Source organism: Geotrypetes seraphini, chromosome 11, assembly GCF_902459505.1.
Source record: "Geotrypetes seraphini chromosome 11, aGeoSer1.1, whole genome shotgun sequence".
Classification (NCBI taxonomy): domain Eukaryota; kingdom Metazoa; phylum Chordata; class Amphibia; order Gymnophiona; family Dermophiidae; genus Geotrypetes; species Geotrypetes seraphini.
Genome location: NC_047094.1, coordinates 65562213 through 65575103, shown reverse-complemented (window position 1 = coordinate 65575103; position 12891 = coordinate 65562213). Strand labels below are relative to the sequence as shown.

The following is a 12891-nucleotide window of genomic DNA, read 5'->3' as shown; positions in this document are numbered from 1 at the left end:
TGTTAAGGTCAATTATTGATATTTATTGCCAATTAGTTTATGTGCAAATGGCTCTATTCTATAACTGTGTGTTCAATTGCATGCCTATTTTTGTGTGACATTTATAGTATGAGGGGGCAAGTGCCTTTACACACTGGGTTCTCTCCCATGCCAGATTTGGCTCCATTCCATTAAATATTGAGAGAATTATTTTACTCCCAGATAGACATTCTTGATTTCCTTTGTATAATTTCAATATCCACTGCATTGGAAAGAATGAAAAAGATGCATTAGGCTTAATGGGCTTCTTTACATCACAAAGTGCACTAGATATCGAGTAAAGCCATCCATCAATGGGTCACAGCGAAGGAGAAAGAAAATGCTGGCCTAGCATGTTGGCTACATTTCAGATTCCAACATTTCTCCTCATTCTCCGTCTTTCCTCATTGTCATGATTAAACTATAAGATCCATAGAACAGGGACCAAGTCTTTTTGTGTGTTTGTACAATGCTGTGTACTGCTTGTAGCACTATAGAAACATTTAACAGGAACATTAGTAGCGGTAAGTCACAAATTCTAAGACAATTGCTATTACTGTATTTGAAGACTGGGAAGGATTTTTTTCAGTGCAGCTAAATTAGCTGTACACTTTCAGTTTTTATTTCTTACCTTTTACCGGTTTATAATTTACTACACATCTTTGGACAGATAAGGAGATAATATGGACACTTTGAGGCGTATTTTCAAAGCACTTAGACTTACAAAGTTGCATAGGTTACTACGGAACTTTGTAAGTCTTAAGCGCTTTGAAAATGAGCTCCTATATCACATAATTATATACTGTAGAACCCCAAAAGAATAACTTTATACAAATCTCCCCCCTCCCCCGGCCATTGTTAGTGTGATCTTGAGATAGGAAAAGCCTTTGGAGAATTTTATATGGTGATGTTCCCCAAATAAAAGATTTAAAAATGGTTCCAGAATTCTCTAGAAAACAAGTTCTGTGCACTATTGCCTTATCAGCAAAGAGACCAGAATCACATCAATACTGAACAAATTTGAACAAGATTTAAAAGGGACTTTTTGAGCTTCCTCTAATTTCTTACCAAATGAATGGTGGAGGTTGGATTCATAGGGAGGGAGGTGTACAATGGCACAGAAGCACTAGATGGTACTGTGTCAGTACCATCTCGAAAATAAGCCCTAGCATGATTTTCGGGATAGGTCTTAATATAAGCCCTACCCCTCCCAAATAAGCCCTAGTCGTCGGCAGTAGCGCACCCCCCGCGCCAACCCTTCCATCTCTTCCTCCCATCCGAACCCCGACAGTGAGACCGAAATACCTGGCAACAAATGGCACCATGGGCAGCACAGGCTGCATCGCGGCCTGTCCTTCTCACGCCCGGCCGTTCGGTGTCGCGTTGCTAATGATATCAATGATACGGCAGAGGAACGGCCAGACGTGAGAAGGGCAGGCCACAATGTAGCCTGTGCTGCCGATGCTGCCGTTTGTTTCCAGGTATTTCAGCTCAGTCGGGGTTCGGATGGGAGGGAGAGATGAAAGGGTCAGCAGGGGGGGTGCGCGGTGGCGACGGTGGAGGGATAGAAAGATGCTGCACAAGGGATGGGAGGGATAGAAGTTGCAAGGGTTCTGCTGCACAAGGGGAGGGATAGAAGCTGCAAGGGCTCTGCTGCACAGGTGGATGGGAGGGAAGGAGGGATAGAAAGATACTGCACAAGGGGATGGGTGAGAGGGGAGGTAAGATTCTGCACATGTAAGGGAGAGAAAGGAAATAGGAAGAATTGGGGTAGAGGAGAGGAAGGGAGAGATGATCATTGTACATGAAAAAAATAAGACCTACCCGAAAATAAGACCTATTGCCTTTTTTGGGTCCCAAATTAATACGACAGTGTCTTATTTTTGGGGAAACATGGTAGTAATGTCTCTCCATAAGCAACATGCAAGCTTTATATCAAAAGTGCTTTCCCATACAGTATAGATTTAGAAGTGCAAGACTCTACTTGTAACCTCTCATACTTTAACTTCACTCATATTCTCTGCTCTGAAATAGTGCCTCCTTCTAATGAGCAGCAGTTAAGAGGAGGAACCGTCATAAAGTATATCTAGCTACTCAATGTTCTAGCTCAGGGGTAGGCAAATCTGGTCCTCGAGAGCCGGAGCCAGGTCAGGTTTTCAGGATATCCACCATAAATATGCATGAGATAAATTTGTATCTCAAGGAGGCAGTGCATGCAAATCCATCTCATACATATTTATGGTGGAGATCCTGAAAACCTGACCTGGCTCTGGCTCTCGAGGACCAGAATTGCCTACCCCTGTTCTAGCTAATGTAGAAGGATGGGAGGAAGTATAGCACGCTGCAACATGTGCAGCTGGAAGGCAGAAGCCCCTTTGTACAGGTGAAACATCTAACGCTGACACAGGGGTTTTTATCAGGCCCTGTTACAGGCCACTCTCCGTTGAGCAACACCTTACCTCCTAGGTCCATCGTGATAGGACCAGGGGCTTCTTTGCACACTAAGGTAAGTCTCGTAACTTCCACATTTTTTGCATTGGGATCTGAGAGAAAAGCGATAAGAAGCAGATAAAGAATCACAATAGAACGTACACACAAGGATATATTCAATCTCCCAGAAAATGCCTCACAAACCATTGACCATAAACATGCCTCTGCTACTTCCAATTCACTAGACTAAGAAAATCCCTAGTAGCAAAATCTGCATCTCACTCCCCATAGCTGACCTGTTATTTTTGAGTACCACTCCAGCCCTGGGCTACCATTTGAAATTTCTCAAAAGCCCACTGGCATCTGCCCTTTGTTCCCATGGCTGGTGACCAATAGTCCTCAAGTGCCACAGCTAGACATTTTGCAGCTTGTTTAACGTGACCATTTATTTTTTTCATCAAAAAAGAGGACATCTATTAATTGTCAGTCCCGCGCTCAATCCCACCCTAGCCCTGCCCCAATCCCACCCTAGCCCTGCCCCAACCCCGCCCTAGCCCCACCCCAATCCCGCCCCCAATTTCTTCCATTCATTTTTCATGTACACATATGTTATTAATTCATAATGGTAACCATAAAATTTTAAAAAACTACAAAGCATACTATACACAGAGAAAATGTTAATTATCATTTATATTTGGGGGGTTTTCAAAGATATCAAGGCAAATGTCTTTCAAATATGCAATGTCACCTCAGTAACTAAAGAAAAATAGACAAATATAGTGCAAAATATAGACAGCAGATATAAATTTTCAAAACTGACACATTTTGATCACTAAATTAAAAATAAAATCATTTTTCCTACCTTTGTTGTCTTGTGATTTCATGAGTCTCTGGTTGCGTTTCCTTCTGTCTGTGTATCCTTTCTTTTGTTTCTTTCTTTCTGCACTCAGGCCCAACAATTGTCCCTTTGTATTCCCTCCCTCCTTCCTTCCCATGTTCTTAGTGCCCCCAGAGCCTCCTTCCCATGTCCTTAGTGCCCCCAGTGCCTGCATCCTGTGTCCTTAGTGCCCCCAGTGCCTCCATCCTGTGTCCTTAGTGCCCCCAGTGCCTCCATCCTGTGTCAGTGCCCCCATCCTGTGTCCTTAGAGCCCCTTCCTATGTCTTTAGTGCCCCCAGTGCCTCCTTCCCATGTCCTTAGTGCCCCCAGTACTTCCTTCCCATGTCTTTAGTGCCCCCAGTGCCTCCTTCCCATGTCCTTAGTGCCACTTCCTGTTCTTAGTGCCCCCAGTACTTCCTTCCCATGTCTTTAGTGCCCCCAGTGCCTCCTTCCCAAGTCCTTAGTGCCCCTTCCCATGTCTTTAGTGCCCCCAGTGCCTCCTTCCCAAGTCTTTAGTGCCCCTTCCCATGTCTTTAGTGCCCCCAGTGCCTCCTTCCCATGTCTTTAGTGCCCCCCAGTGTCTCCTTCCTATGTCCCTCTCACTGCCTTCCATACTTTGTCCCACCCCCACCCCCCAAGCCAGCCTGCCTGCCTGTCTACCTCTCTCTCTCCCACCCTGGCCAAAGCCAGCCTGTTTGCCTGCCTACCTATCTCCTTCCCTCTCTGCCGCAAAAAAAACAAAACAAAAGCCTCCCCATCTTTCCCCCTGTCTGCTGCTCTTACTGCCCTGCCGCTACAGCTGCTAAACCCCACAGGAAGTCTTCTTTCCGACGTCAATTCTGACGTCGGAGAGGATGTTCTGAGCCAGCCAGGCAGCGATTGGCTGGCCCAGAACGTTCTCTCCGACGTCAGAATTGACGTCGGAAAGAAGACTTCCTGTCGGGTTTAGCAGCTATAGCGGCAGGGCAGTAAGAGCAGCAGACAGGGGGAAAGATGGGGAGGCTTTTTTTTTCTGCAGGGAGGGACAGGAAGTGATCACCTGTCCCGTTGTCCCCGAGCACAGGTTTGGGACACTGTCCCTGAAAACGGGACATTTCGGCGTCCCAAAGCTGTCTGTGGGGACGAGACAGGAGGTCTGAAAACGGGACCGTCCCGTTCATAACGGGATGTATGGTCATCTTAAGCTTGTTCTACCCACTTACCTACAACCACTGGTACAGAGCCCAGGAGAGCTTCTTTATATTTCTTTAAACTCTCATCATCCTTATCCAGTTCTTGGATTTCCTGCAGCGACTTCTTCTCTGGGGCTTTGTAGCTCACGTCCACTTCATCATCCTCTTCACAGTTCTGTTTAATTCCTTCCTTGTCAGCCATGATACCTAAGAGTCACAGTATTAATGGACATAATCAATGCCCAACAAGAAAACCTGATACCTAATCAATATCTAACATCTAAGGTAACAGGGCACTGAATCGAAACCTAGGAAAACCAGCTATCCATCCAATACAAAGCATAACAGAGCAACTCATCAATACTCAGCTCCTAATAAAATCAATATGGCCAGGTGTGGTGCTGGCAAGTTCACTCCATTTAGGGCCTGACATTAAAATCATCATAGCTGTGGTGGCCAACAAGCCATTCATAACTGGCTGTAAATTGGTAGCAGAAAAAAAGAGAGAATAAAACCAGTATCCATTTTAATATCCAACATAAGAGCATATATCCCCTAGACCAGAGGTTCTGAACCCAGTCCTCAGAACATACTAGATCAGTCTGGTTTTCAAGATATCCTCAATGCAGTGGCGTACCTAGCATATGTGGCACCCGGGGCCCATCGTTTTTTGACACCCCCCCCCCCATTTGTATGAAAAACATGATTTTTAGTAACAATCCAAACGTCACACAAGAGTATACCTAGGAAAAGGCAGCATCTTACATACCGCAATGAGCAGTACATCAATACACCCATTGTAAAACTAAACAAGCCAGACTAGTACAGATCAATCCTGCAGTCAATCCTAACAGAAAACCATGTCTTTTGAACACACAGAGCACAAAAGACACCTTCGCCTAGTATGGAATGTGTAATCACAAACTAACCCCTCCCCCTTTTACAAAACTGTAGTTGTGGTTTTTAGCCATGGTGGTAGAATTCTGAGCATCAGAGCTTCTATCATCACGGCTGGCGCTAAAAAACGCTCCACAGTTTTGTAAAAGGGGGGGGGGGGATAAAATAGAAATACATAGACAAAGGTTAAATTGAACCAGTAAGAAGCTGGACTCTGCATACAGTGCACCACAGAAACAGTGACACATGTCTCGTAAAGCAATAAATTAATACTATTTTTTTCTACCTTTGTCTCTTGTGGTTTCTGCTTTATTCATCTTCTTGTAACTCTCTTCCTTCCATCTACTGTTTGCCGTCTCTCTTCCCCTATATGGCATCTTCTCTCCTTCTATGCCCCTACCAGAAACTGTATGCCTCCCCCTTCCATCTCTCCTTTCACCCCCATTGATCTGGCATCTCTCTCCTCTCCTTCCCTCTCCCACATCTCTCCTCTGTAATCCCTTTCCCTTTTTTCCTTCATTTTCCTTTTCAATTTATTTTCTGCATCCGTCTAGATTACGTTCTTACTACCCTCTCCATCAATTTCCTTTTTTACTGTCTGCCTACAGCTCGCCACCTCTTTCCCTCATCCCCTCCAGTATTTCACTAATTCAATCCTTTTCCCCCCACCATGTGCCCTCCTTTTATTTATCCCCTCCTTCCATCATGTGCTCTCTTTCTCTACCCCTTCCATCTAGTATCTTCTCCTCTCTCTGTCCACTTCCATCCAACATCTGCTCCCTTCCTCCCATTTCCTTCCTGCATTTGCTTCCTTATCTCTCTCATCTGCACTTCCATCTAGCATAGGCTCCCCCTCTACTCTCCCTACTACCATCCAATACCTGCCCTTTCTCTCTCCATCTACCCCTCTTCAATTAGCATCTACCCTCTTTCTTTCCCTCCAATCCAATTCCATCCAGTATCCTTTCCTCTTATGCAGGGGTGTCCAATGTCGGTCCTCGAGGGCCGCAATCCAGTCGGGTTTTCAGGATTTCCCCAATGAATATGCATGAGATCTATTTGCATGCACTGCTTTCATTGTATGCTAATAGATCTCATGCATATTCATTGGGGAAATCCTGAAAACCCGACTGGATTGCGGCCCTCGAGGACCGACATTGGACACCCCTGCTCTTATGCCTCTCTTCCCTTTCCTATACGGAGTTAACCCAATAAATAAACATTTGCGTATTGTTAGAGTGCAAGTCAACAGCAGCCACTAGCACGGCTTCGTAAAACAGGCCCTAAATATCCTAATTTAAAATCAGCATTGTTTAAAAGGGAACTAAAGTATCTGTTACTAAAGAAGGATACTATGTTCATATAAGCCTCACAGCTGAATTTTGTATTATCTGAAGGGCTTTAAAAATTCATGTTGGACATCCCAAATAAAAAAATATTGCAATAACATCACATTCTTACTAAGGGTTCCAAAATCCCCATTCAGTTTGTGTTGTATTTGAAGCCTATAAAGGGAAATGATGCCAAAGACCTAATGTCTGAATATGACATAGAAGAATCTAGTTGTACACCTTAGTTATGAACTATTGTAAGGATAAGAAGTTGATCTGAATATACAGTGACAGTATCTTTGAAGACAACTCATCTCCCAAGTTTTTTAAAATTCAACAGCGTAGAGCATAGAAGAGCCGGCTTTACGATTGTCGGGTTGTAAGAAGCGGGGAGGTATTTGGACACTGCATGGATCCCCTGAAGTAGCCTTTTTAGGCGAAACAGAAAGACTTTTCTGTCGGGACAAGGAGTTAGAAGCTTTTCTAGAAGTTCTACGCCTTCAGATGAGTGCATTTTTCTCTTCTACCGTGATTCTATGCTCTACGCCTCCACAACCGCTTATACAAGTGAAGTTGAGCTGTACCCTCGCTAATATTTTAGTTAGTTTGGGATTCTGGTCACTTTTTTGGACACGATTAAAGCATTGAACTTTGCTTACACTGCTTACATTGAAAAAATTTTGAAAAAGATTTGACCCTGTATGAATGGAAATTATTTATTCATTTATATGTATACGGAGTTTTTTTATAAACCCGTGATGATGTGAACAGGTTTGGGCACTTGTGTAGTCCCAGCCTTTCACAATTGAGGTTTATTTTTCTCCGTTGTATTATGATTTTTCATACAGTTGATGTTGTGTTAGCAGTTCATGTATATGTGGCTTGAATGACTCCCTGCTACTAAATATCATCTACAATACGTTTTTGATAAATATTTATTGATTATATACGATTGTATTCCTTAATATATTTAGTTGTACAAAATAAGTAGAAACAGTGTTTCTGTACAATTGCTTTGATTTTTTAGGCTTAAAGGGGGGGTGGTTGGGAGGGTTATGTTTGTCCTTTTTTATTATATATTTGGTTGTAAGCCATATATGTGGATATGATCACATAAATGTTTGTAATAAATGAGAATTACATTTGTCTCAAATGTATTTGTTGACATGGGGATACTTTCTAGGAGTTTGTAACAACAGAAAATAAATACTTATTTGAATCTCCTTATTCCTATTTCATCTGTTGAATCTTGGTTTTATTTAATACTCCTGTAGACGTTTGGTGGATGGCAGAGACCTCTAGTGGCTCTATCGAAGTACTGTGCTGTCACTTGTGTATACAATACATCCCTGCAGTTTCCAAAATAAAGGCACGGCTTTCTCTGGAGCTGTACAGTTACAGTATGAGGAGACGCCTTTTGGAGGGAAACTAGGACTAATATAAAACCCAAGCACTAAAGGTGTTGCTTGTCTTTGGTTTCTGGTCCACAGCCACTGCGCTATACTGGAAGGGACAAGGGTCTTTGGCTAGCACACCAAGAAGAAACAGAGAAGTGATAAGAGGTGGCAAGGATTGTTAAGGCTTTTGCTCTTCCCTGGAAGAAGATGAGTAGCTTTGGAAGAAAAGAGAACAGCAGGAAGTCACCGATCCTGGAAAGGAGAGGATGCTCAGATCTGTGGGATATCTATTGTAATGAGGGTCAGGTGGCCAGATGGAAAAGTCCAGTCCAGCTCGGAGATATTCAAGAGAAAACAGTGAAAGAGAAGCCTCTTCCTGTTCTTAATGGAAGAATAGCTCAAGTTCTTTCAAATTGACTGGTGATTGTCTGTGGTCACATCTTCCCACAGATTTTCTATTGGACTCAGATCTGGACTTTGATTGGGCTCCTTAAGGACATCTGCCAAACTTCTTCATAACAATCATTTGGAGCTGTGAGGCATATTTTATGCCCTTCAAGTCTTCGCCTATCTTCTCCAACATACCACAGTGTTAATTTAAACTGACAACCATGTTGTCATGCTTTATATCAACAAACAAGGATGGAGGGGGATCACTTCTTCTTGATGCACAGGCCACTGTTGTTTTTCCTTTGTGCTTAGGATCATTGTCCTTCTGAAAGGCAAATCTTCTCCACAGTCCCAGATCTATGGCAGGACCCGTCTGTACTTTATACCAGAAGATAAAAGGAAAAGCTAAAAGGGCAGGATAAGCACAGAGCAACTCATCCAGGAAGTGTAGCTGACATCACTTTCAGTTTAGAGCAGGTGTGTCAAAGTCCCTCCTCGAGGGCCACAATCCAGTTGGGCTTTCAGGATTTCCCCAATGAATATGCATGAGATCTAGTTGCATGCACTGCTTTCATGGTATGCTAATAGATCTCATGCATATTCATTGGGGAAATCCTGACTGGATTGCGGCCCTCGAGAAAGGACTTTGACACCCCTGGTTTAGAGGCACTTCTACAAAAAGGTAATCCAGAACTCAGCTGCTCCTTATCCTGAAGAGATGCTGAGTGAGGATCTGCCTCCTGAGATTTCAGGTGTGCCGCGACACACTGACGAGGAGGAGAGTCATCCATGTCGGTTGACTGCTTACAAGACGTGCCTCTTGCAGCGAGAGGCATGTCCTGTAGGAAGTCAGCTGGCACAGATGACTCTCCTCCTCTTCCTGCACCTCCCAGGTCCCTCCACGCATACGTGACACGTCATCGCATCGATGTCTGCGCACTTCCGGGTGCCTTTCGGCCGGGGCACTGGACTTAGTGTGCTGCTGGCTGGAAAGTTTGTGAGACACTGTGCTGTGGGCATTCAAACTTGGGAAAAGGTAAACTTGGGCTTCAGTAGGTTATATCATTGTCTTTCTATTTAACTTTTTCAGTTCAGTACTCTGCTTTTTCAGTTTAGGCACAGTGTAGCTTTTAGAGGCTCTGTTAAGGTTTTATATAAAAAGTATTTTAGTCAAGGTTACTATTTTAGGATACAAGAACACAGGAGTCAATATTCAGCCAGTGGAGGTCAACAGTTTTTTAAAGCACCGATTACCACCTGCTAAATTAGGCCTGGATATTCACTGCCGGGTCACGTCTGAGCACTGGTATTGAATATTTGGGTTTGTGGCAGCACCTGGAAATTATGTACATGTTTTTTAAAATTTAACGTTTTAAGGAGTCCTTTCACTAAGGCATATTAGGCCCTTAGTGTGTGATTAGAATGGGAAAACAGGCTATCACAAACTTATTTTGCAGTATTCTGCCTATTAGTGTGTGCTAACCCCTGCGTTAGATTATTTTAAAAAAATTTTTGGGAGGGCATGTCATGTTCTTAGGAAACAAAGAGTAGTGGTAGCTTGTGATTCTTTTCTAGGAGGCATTCATCCACTGACCAAATGTGATATCCAGGGTTGTGTGCCAAATCTGACACTCATCAACCCTACTTGACTAGGTAGGCCATTAAAAATATCAAAAGTGACTGTGTGGTTCTGAGTGTGCACAGGTGGTGGTCTTTTCCATCCTCCTGATGAAGGGTCAAAAAGCCTAGGAACCTCTCCTGCCCAGCTGAATCACTTTGAATACTGACTCCTTTCTGATCAGCCAAGCACTATCAGGGTAGTTGCCAGGATAGACTAAAGGCAGGGTTGGAAGTTATATTCAGTGCCAGAACTATCTGGGTAAGTTAAGACACAGCACAATTGCTGTCCTAATTTACCTGTATAGTTATCTGGTACCACACTCACTGTTCCCTCTAAGCTAAGCGGGAGTCCTCTACCTACAGTCCTGCCAGTGGAGGGTGCTGTTTCACTGTCATATTTTCAATAGTGAGGGATAGGCAAGCTCTGCAGGACTCCAGGGAACCTGCCTGTCCCTGGTGATGGAAAATACAATATTGAAGCACCACTCCCCACTGGCAGTAGTGCAGTTGGAGAACATCCACTCAAGCTTAGAGGGAAAATGTTGGTGGTACATGGTACAGGGTTACCAGAAGACTGTGTTTGTGAGTTGCTAGCTAAGTTTAGATCAAATAAGGCAGGATTGAATAAACCTGAGGATATTGGAAAAAAAAAAAAAAAAAGCTTACAAAGTTCTAGTTGCCACCACTGTTTGAATGTTCCAGTGCTTCTTATGAACTGAGAGTGGTCCCAGAAGATGGGAGATTTACAGATGTGACTCTTCTTCACAAAAACAAAAGCAAGAAGATGGGAAACTGCAGGCCAATTAGTATGACCTTGATGATGAGAAAATTAAGGAATTAACAGAGAATAGTGCAGTTCTGGAATCAAATAGATTACAGGATTTGAGACAGCATAGTTTTACAGGCACACGTCTTGTTAGGTGAACATGATCAGTTTATTTGACTGGTATCTGGTCTTGGATCTGTTTGCACAGTCTATGGCTAAGTTCTTTAGCATTAAATTTGAGGCCTTGTGTCCTGATTTAAAATGAACCTTTTAAGCCTTCAGGGCAACCAAACTCCCTCAGATCAATAACTTGTAACATATGTGGCCTGAGCTAGGCCAAGACCCCTCAGCCAGACTTAGTTCATTTAGATTATAGCAAAAAGCCTCAAATTTAGGCTAAAGAACTTAGCCAGATATTGTACAAACAGACTATACTTATTGGTACACGGAGCTTATTCAGAGAGATTCCTCTTCTTATGCTAACAAAGATTTTAAGCAGCATGTCAATGATTACTTTATCTCCTTATCATTCATTAAAGATCCAGCATAGAACTGCAACTGTATTTTTTTTTATATTCAACAAATGTTTGTCCATAAAGCAAGGTACCCTTTCTTTGGAAGTAAGCATCATTCAACATGTCTTTAAAGGCTCTTCTTTAGATCTCTCAATTCCTGCTAACTATTATCCTATTTTCAGTGCTTCTTTCTTTGCAAAATTTTTGAAAAGGCCATCTTGATTCAAACTTTGCAACTATCTGAATAAAACTAATATATTACGGTACATTCACAGAAGTTTGGCCTCTGGGAGAGCCACTGCAGTAAACTTGTCTTCTCACATTAGCTTCTCTCATCAGCTTTGAACTTGGTTAACCTCAGCTCACTACTACACTGTTTACATAATCTTAGTGTTAGAAGCGTGATGCCACTTTTTTCTTTGTTTCAGATGCTTTAGAGTTCAAATTCAGTCATCAATTTCTACTCATCATTCTCTCCATTATGGAGTATGCTCTCTTCTCTCTTTGACACTTCAACCTATTCCTGAGCTCCCTTGCTACTTTCATTCAGTCAAAAAGCATCAGTTGTTTCTTTGCAGATGGCATCTAACTAATATATTTATGTCAATCCTGCATTGCCAGATTTATCTTTGTTTAATCATTGCCTGTTTGCTGTCTCACAATGACTCATTGACAAACTCAATCCCTCAAAATCCTTTTCCACGTGGCTTCTCAGGATGGCACTCACTTCTTATCTATTTCTCGCCTTCTTGTCAACCACCAGCTACATGTCAGATACTTATGAGTATTAGAGTTCCTTCTGGACACAAAGCTCAAATTTGAAGCAAAAATGAGATCAATCCTTGCATACTTAGATAAAGAATAGTTCTTATAATGAATTACAGCTTGATCACAAGCAAATTAGACTACTGTAATATATTATAGAGTGAATTATCTGTATTTTCCTTCAAAAGACTCCAATTCTTTCAAAACATTGTACTAAGATTTTTTTTTTTTTTTTAAATTCTGCAAATAGATTTGATCACATCACCACTATCCCCAGAAGAATACAGAAAGGCTGGGTGTACTGAAGCTGTTGATGTAGGGCAGAAAGGAAACCCCAGAGTATGGTGGTACTGTTGAAGTAAGGGAGAAGTGACAGAGACAGGCTGTTTTCATGGGACTAAGGGAAGCTGAATTAGGAGTCACCCATTAGCAAATGTAAGGAACACAGCTACATGTATAGGAAATGAAACTTTAAAGAGCAAGGGAGAGGTAGAAAGAAGCCAGTCTCCTAATTGGTGCACTGCATACAAAGCTTGGAATTAGGCCCTTAGGTAATGCAGAAAGATGCACCGGAAGAAAAAGGGAAAGGCTTGTGTAAGAGTCTACCTTAAAGAGGGTAATACAAAGTGTTTGAACAGTTGTGCTACCTGAGAAAGCAGAAAGCCCTATAGGAAGTAAGGAAGGAGCATGAATCACTATTGTTTGTATGGAAG

General features: G+C 42.6%; 1 protein-coding gene across 4 annotated transcripts in view; it reads right to left on the bottom strand.

The window, feature by feature from the left end:
• The window catches only part of ARHGDIG (Rho GDP dissociation inhibitor gamma), a 110873-nt gene that overhangs the window by 45099 nt on the left and 52883 nt on the right, over window positions 1-12891 (bottom strand). For all 4 annotated transcript variants that reach the window (XM_033964047.1, XM_033964048.1, XM_033964049.1 and 1 more), the window contains exons 2-3: window positions 4528-4704; window positions 2478-2561 (exon numbers count right to left, since the gene is read on the bottom strand). In XM_033964047.1, the coding sequence (XP_033819938.1) occupies window positions 2478-2561; window positions 4528-4704 (261 nt within the window). The remainder of the gene's footprint in view (window positions 1-2477; window positions 2562-4527; window positions 4705-12891) is intronic.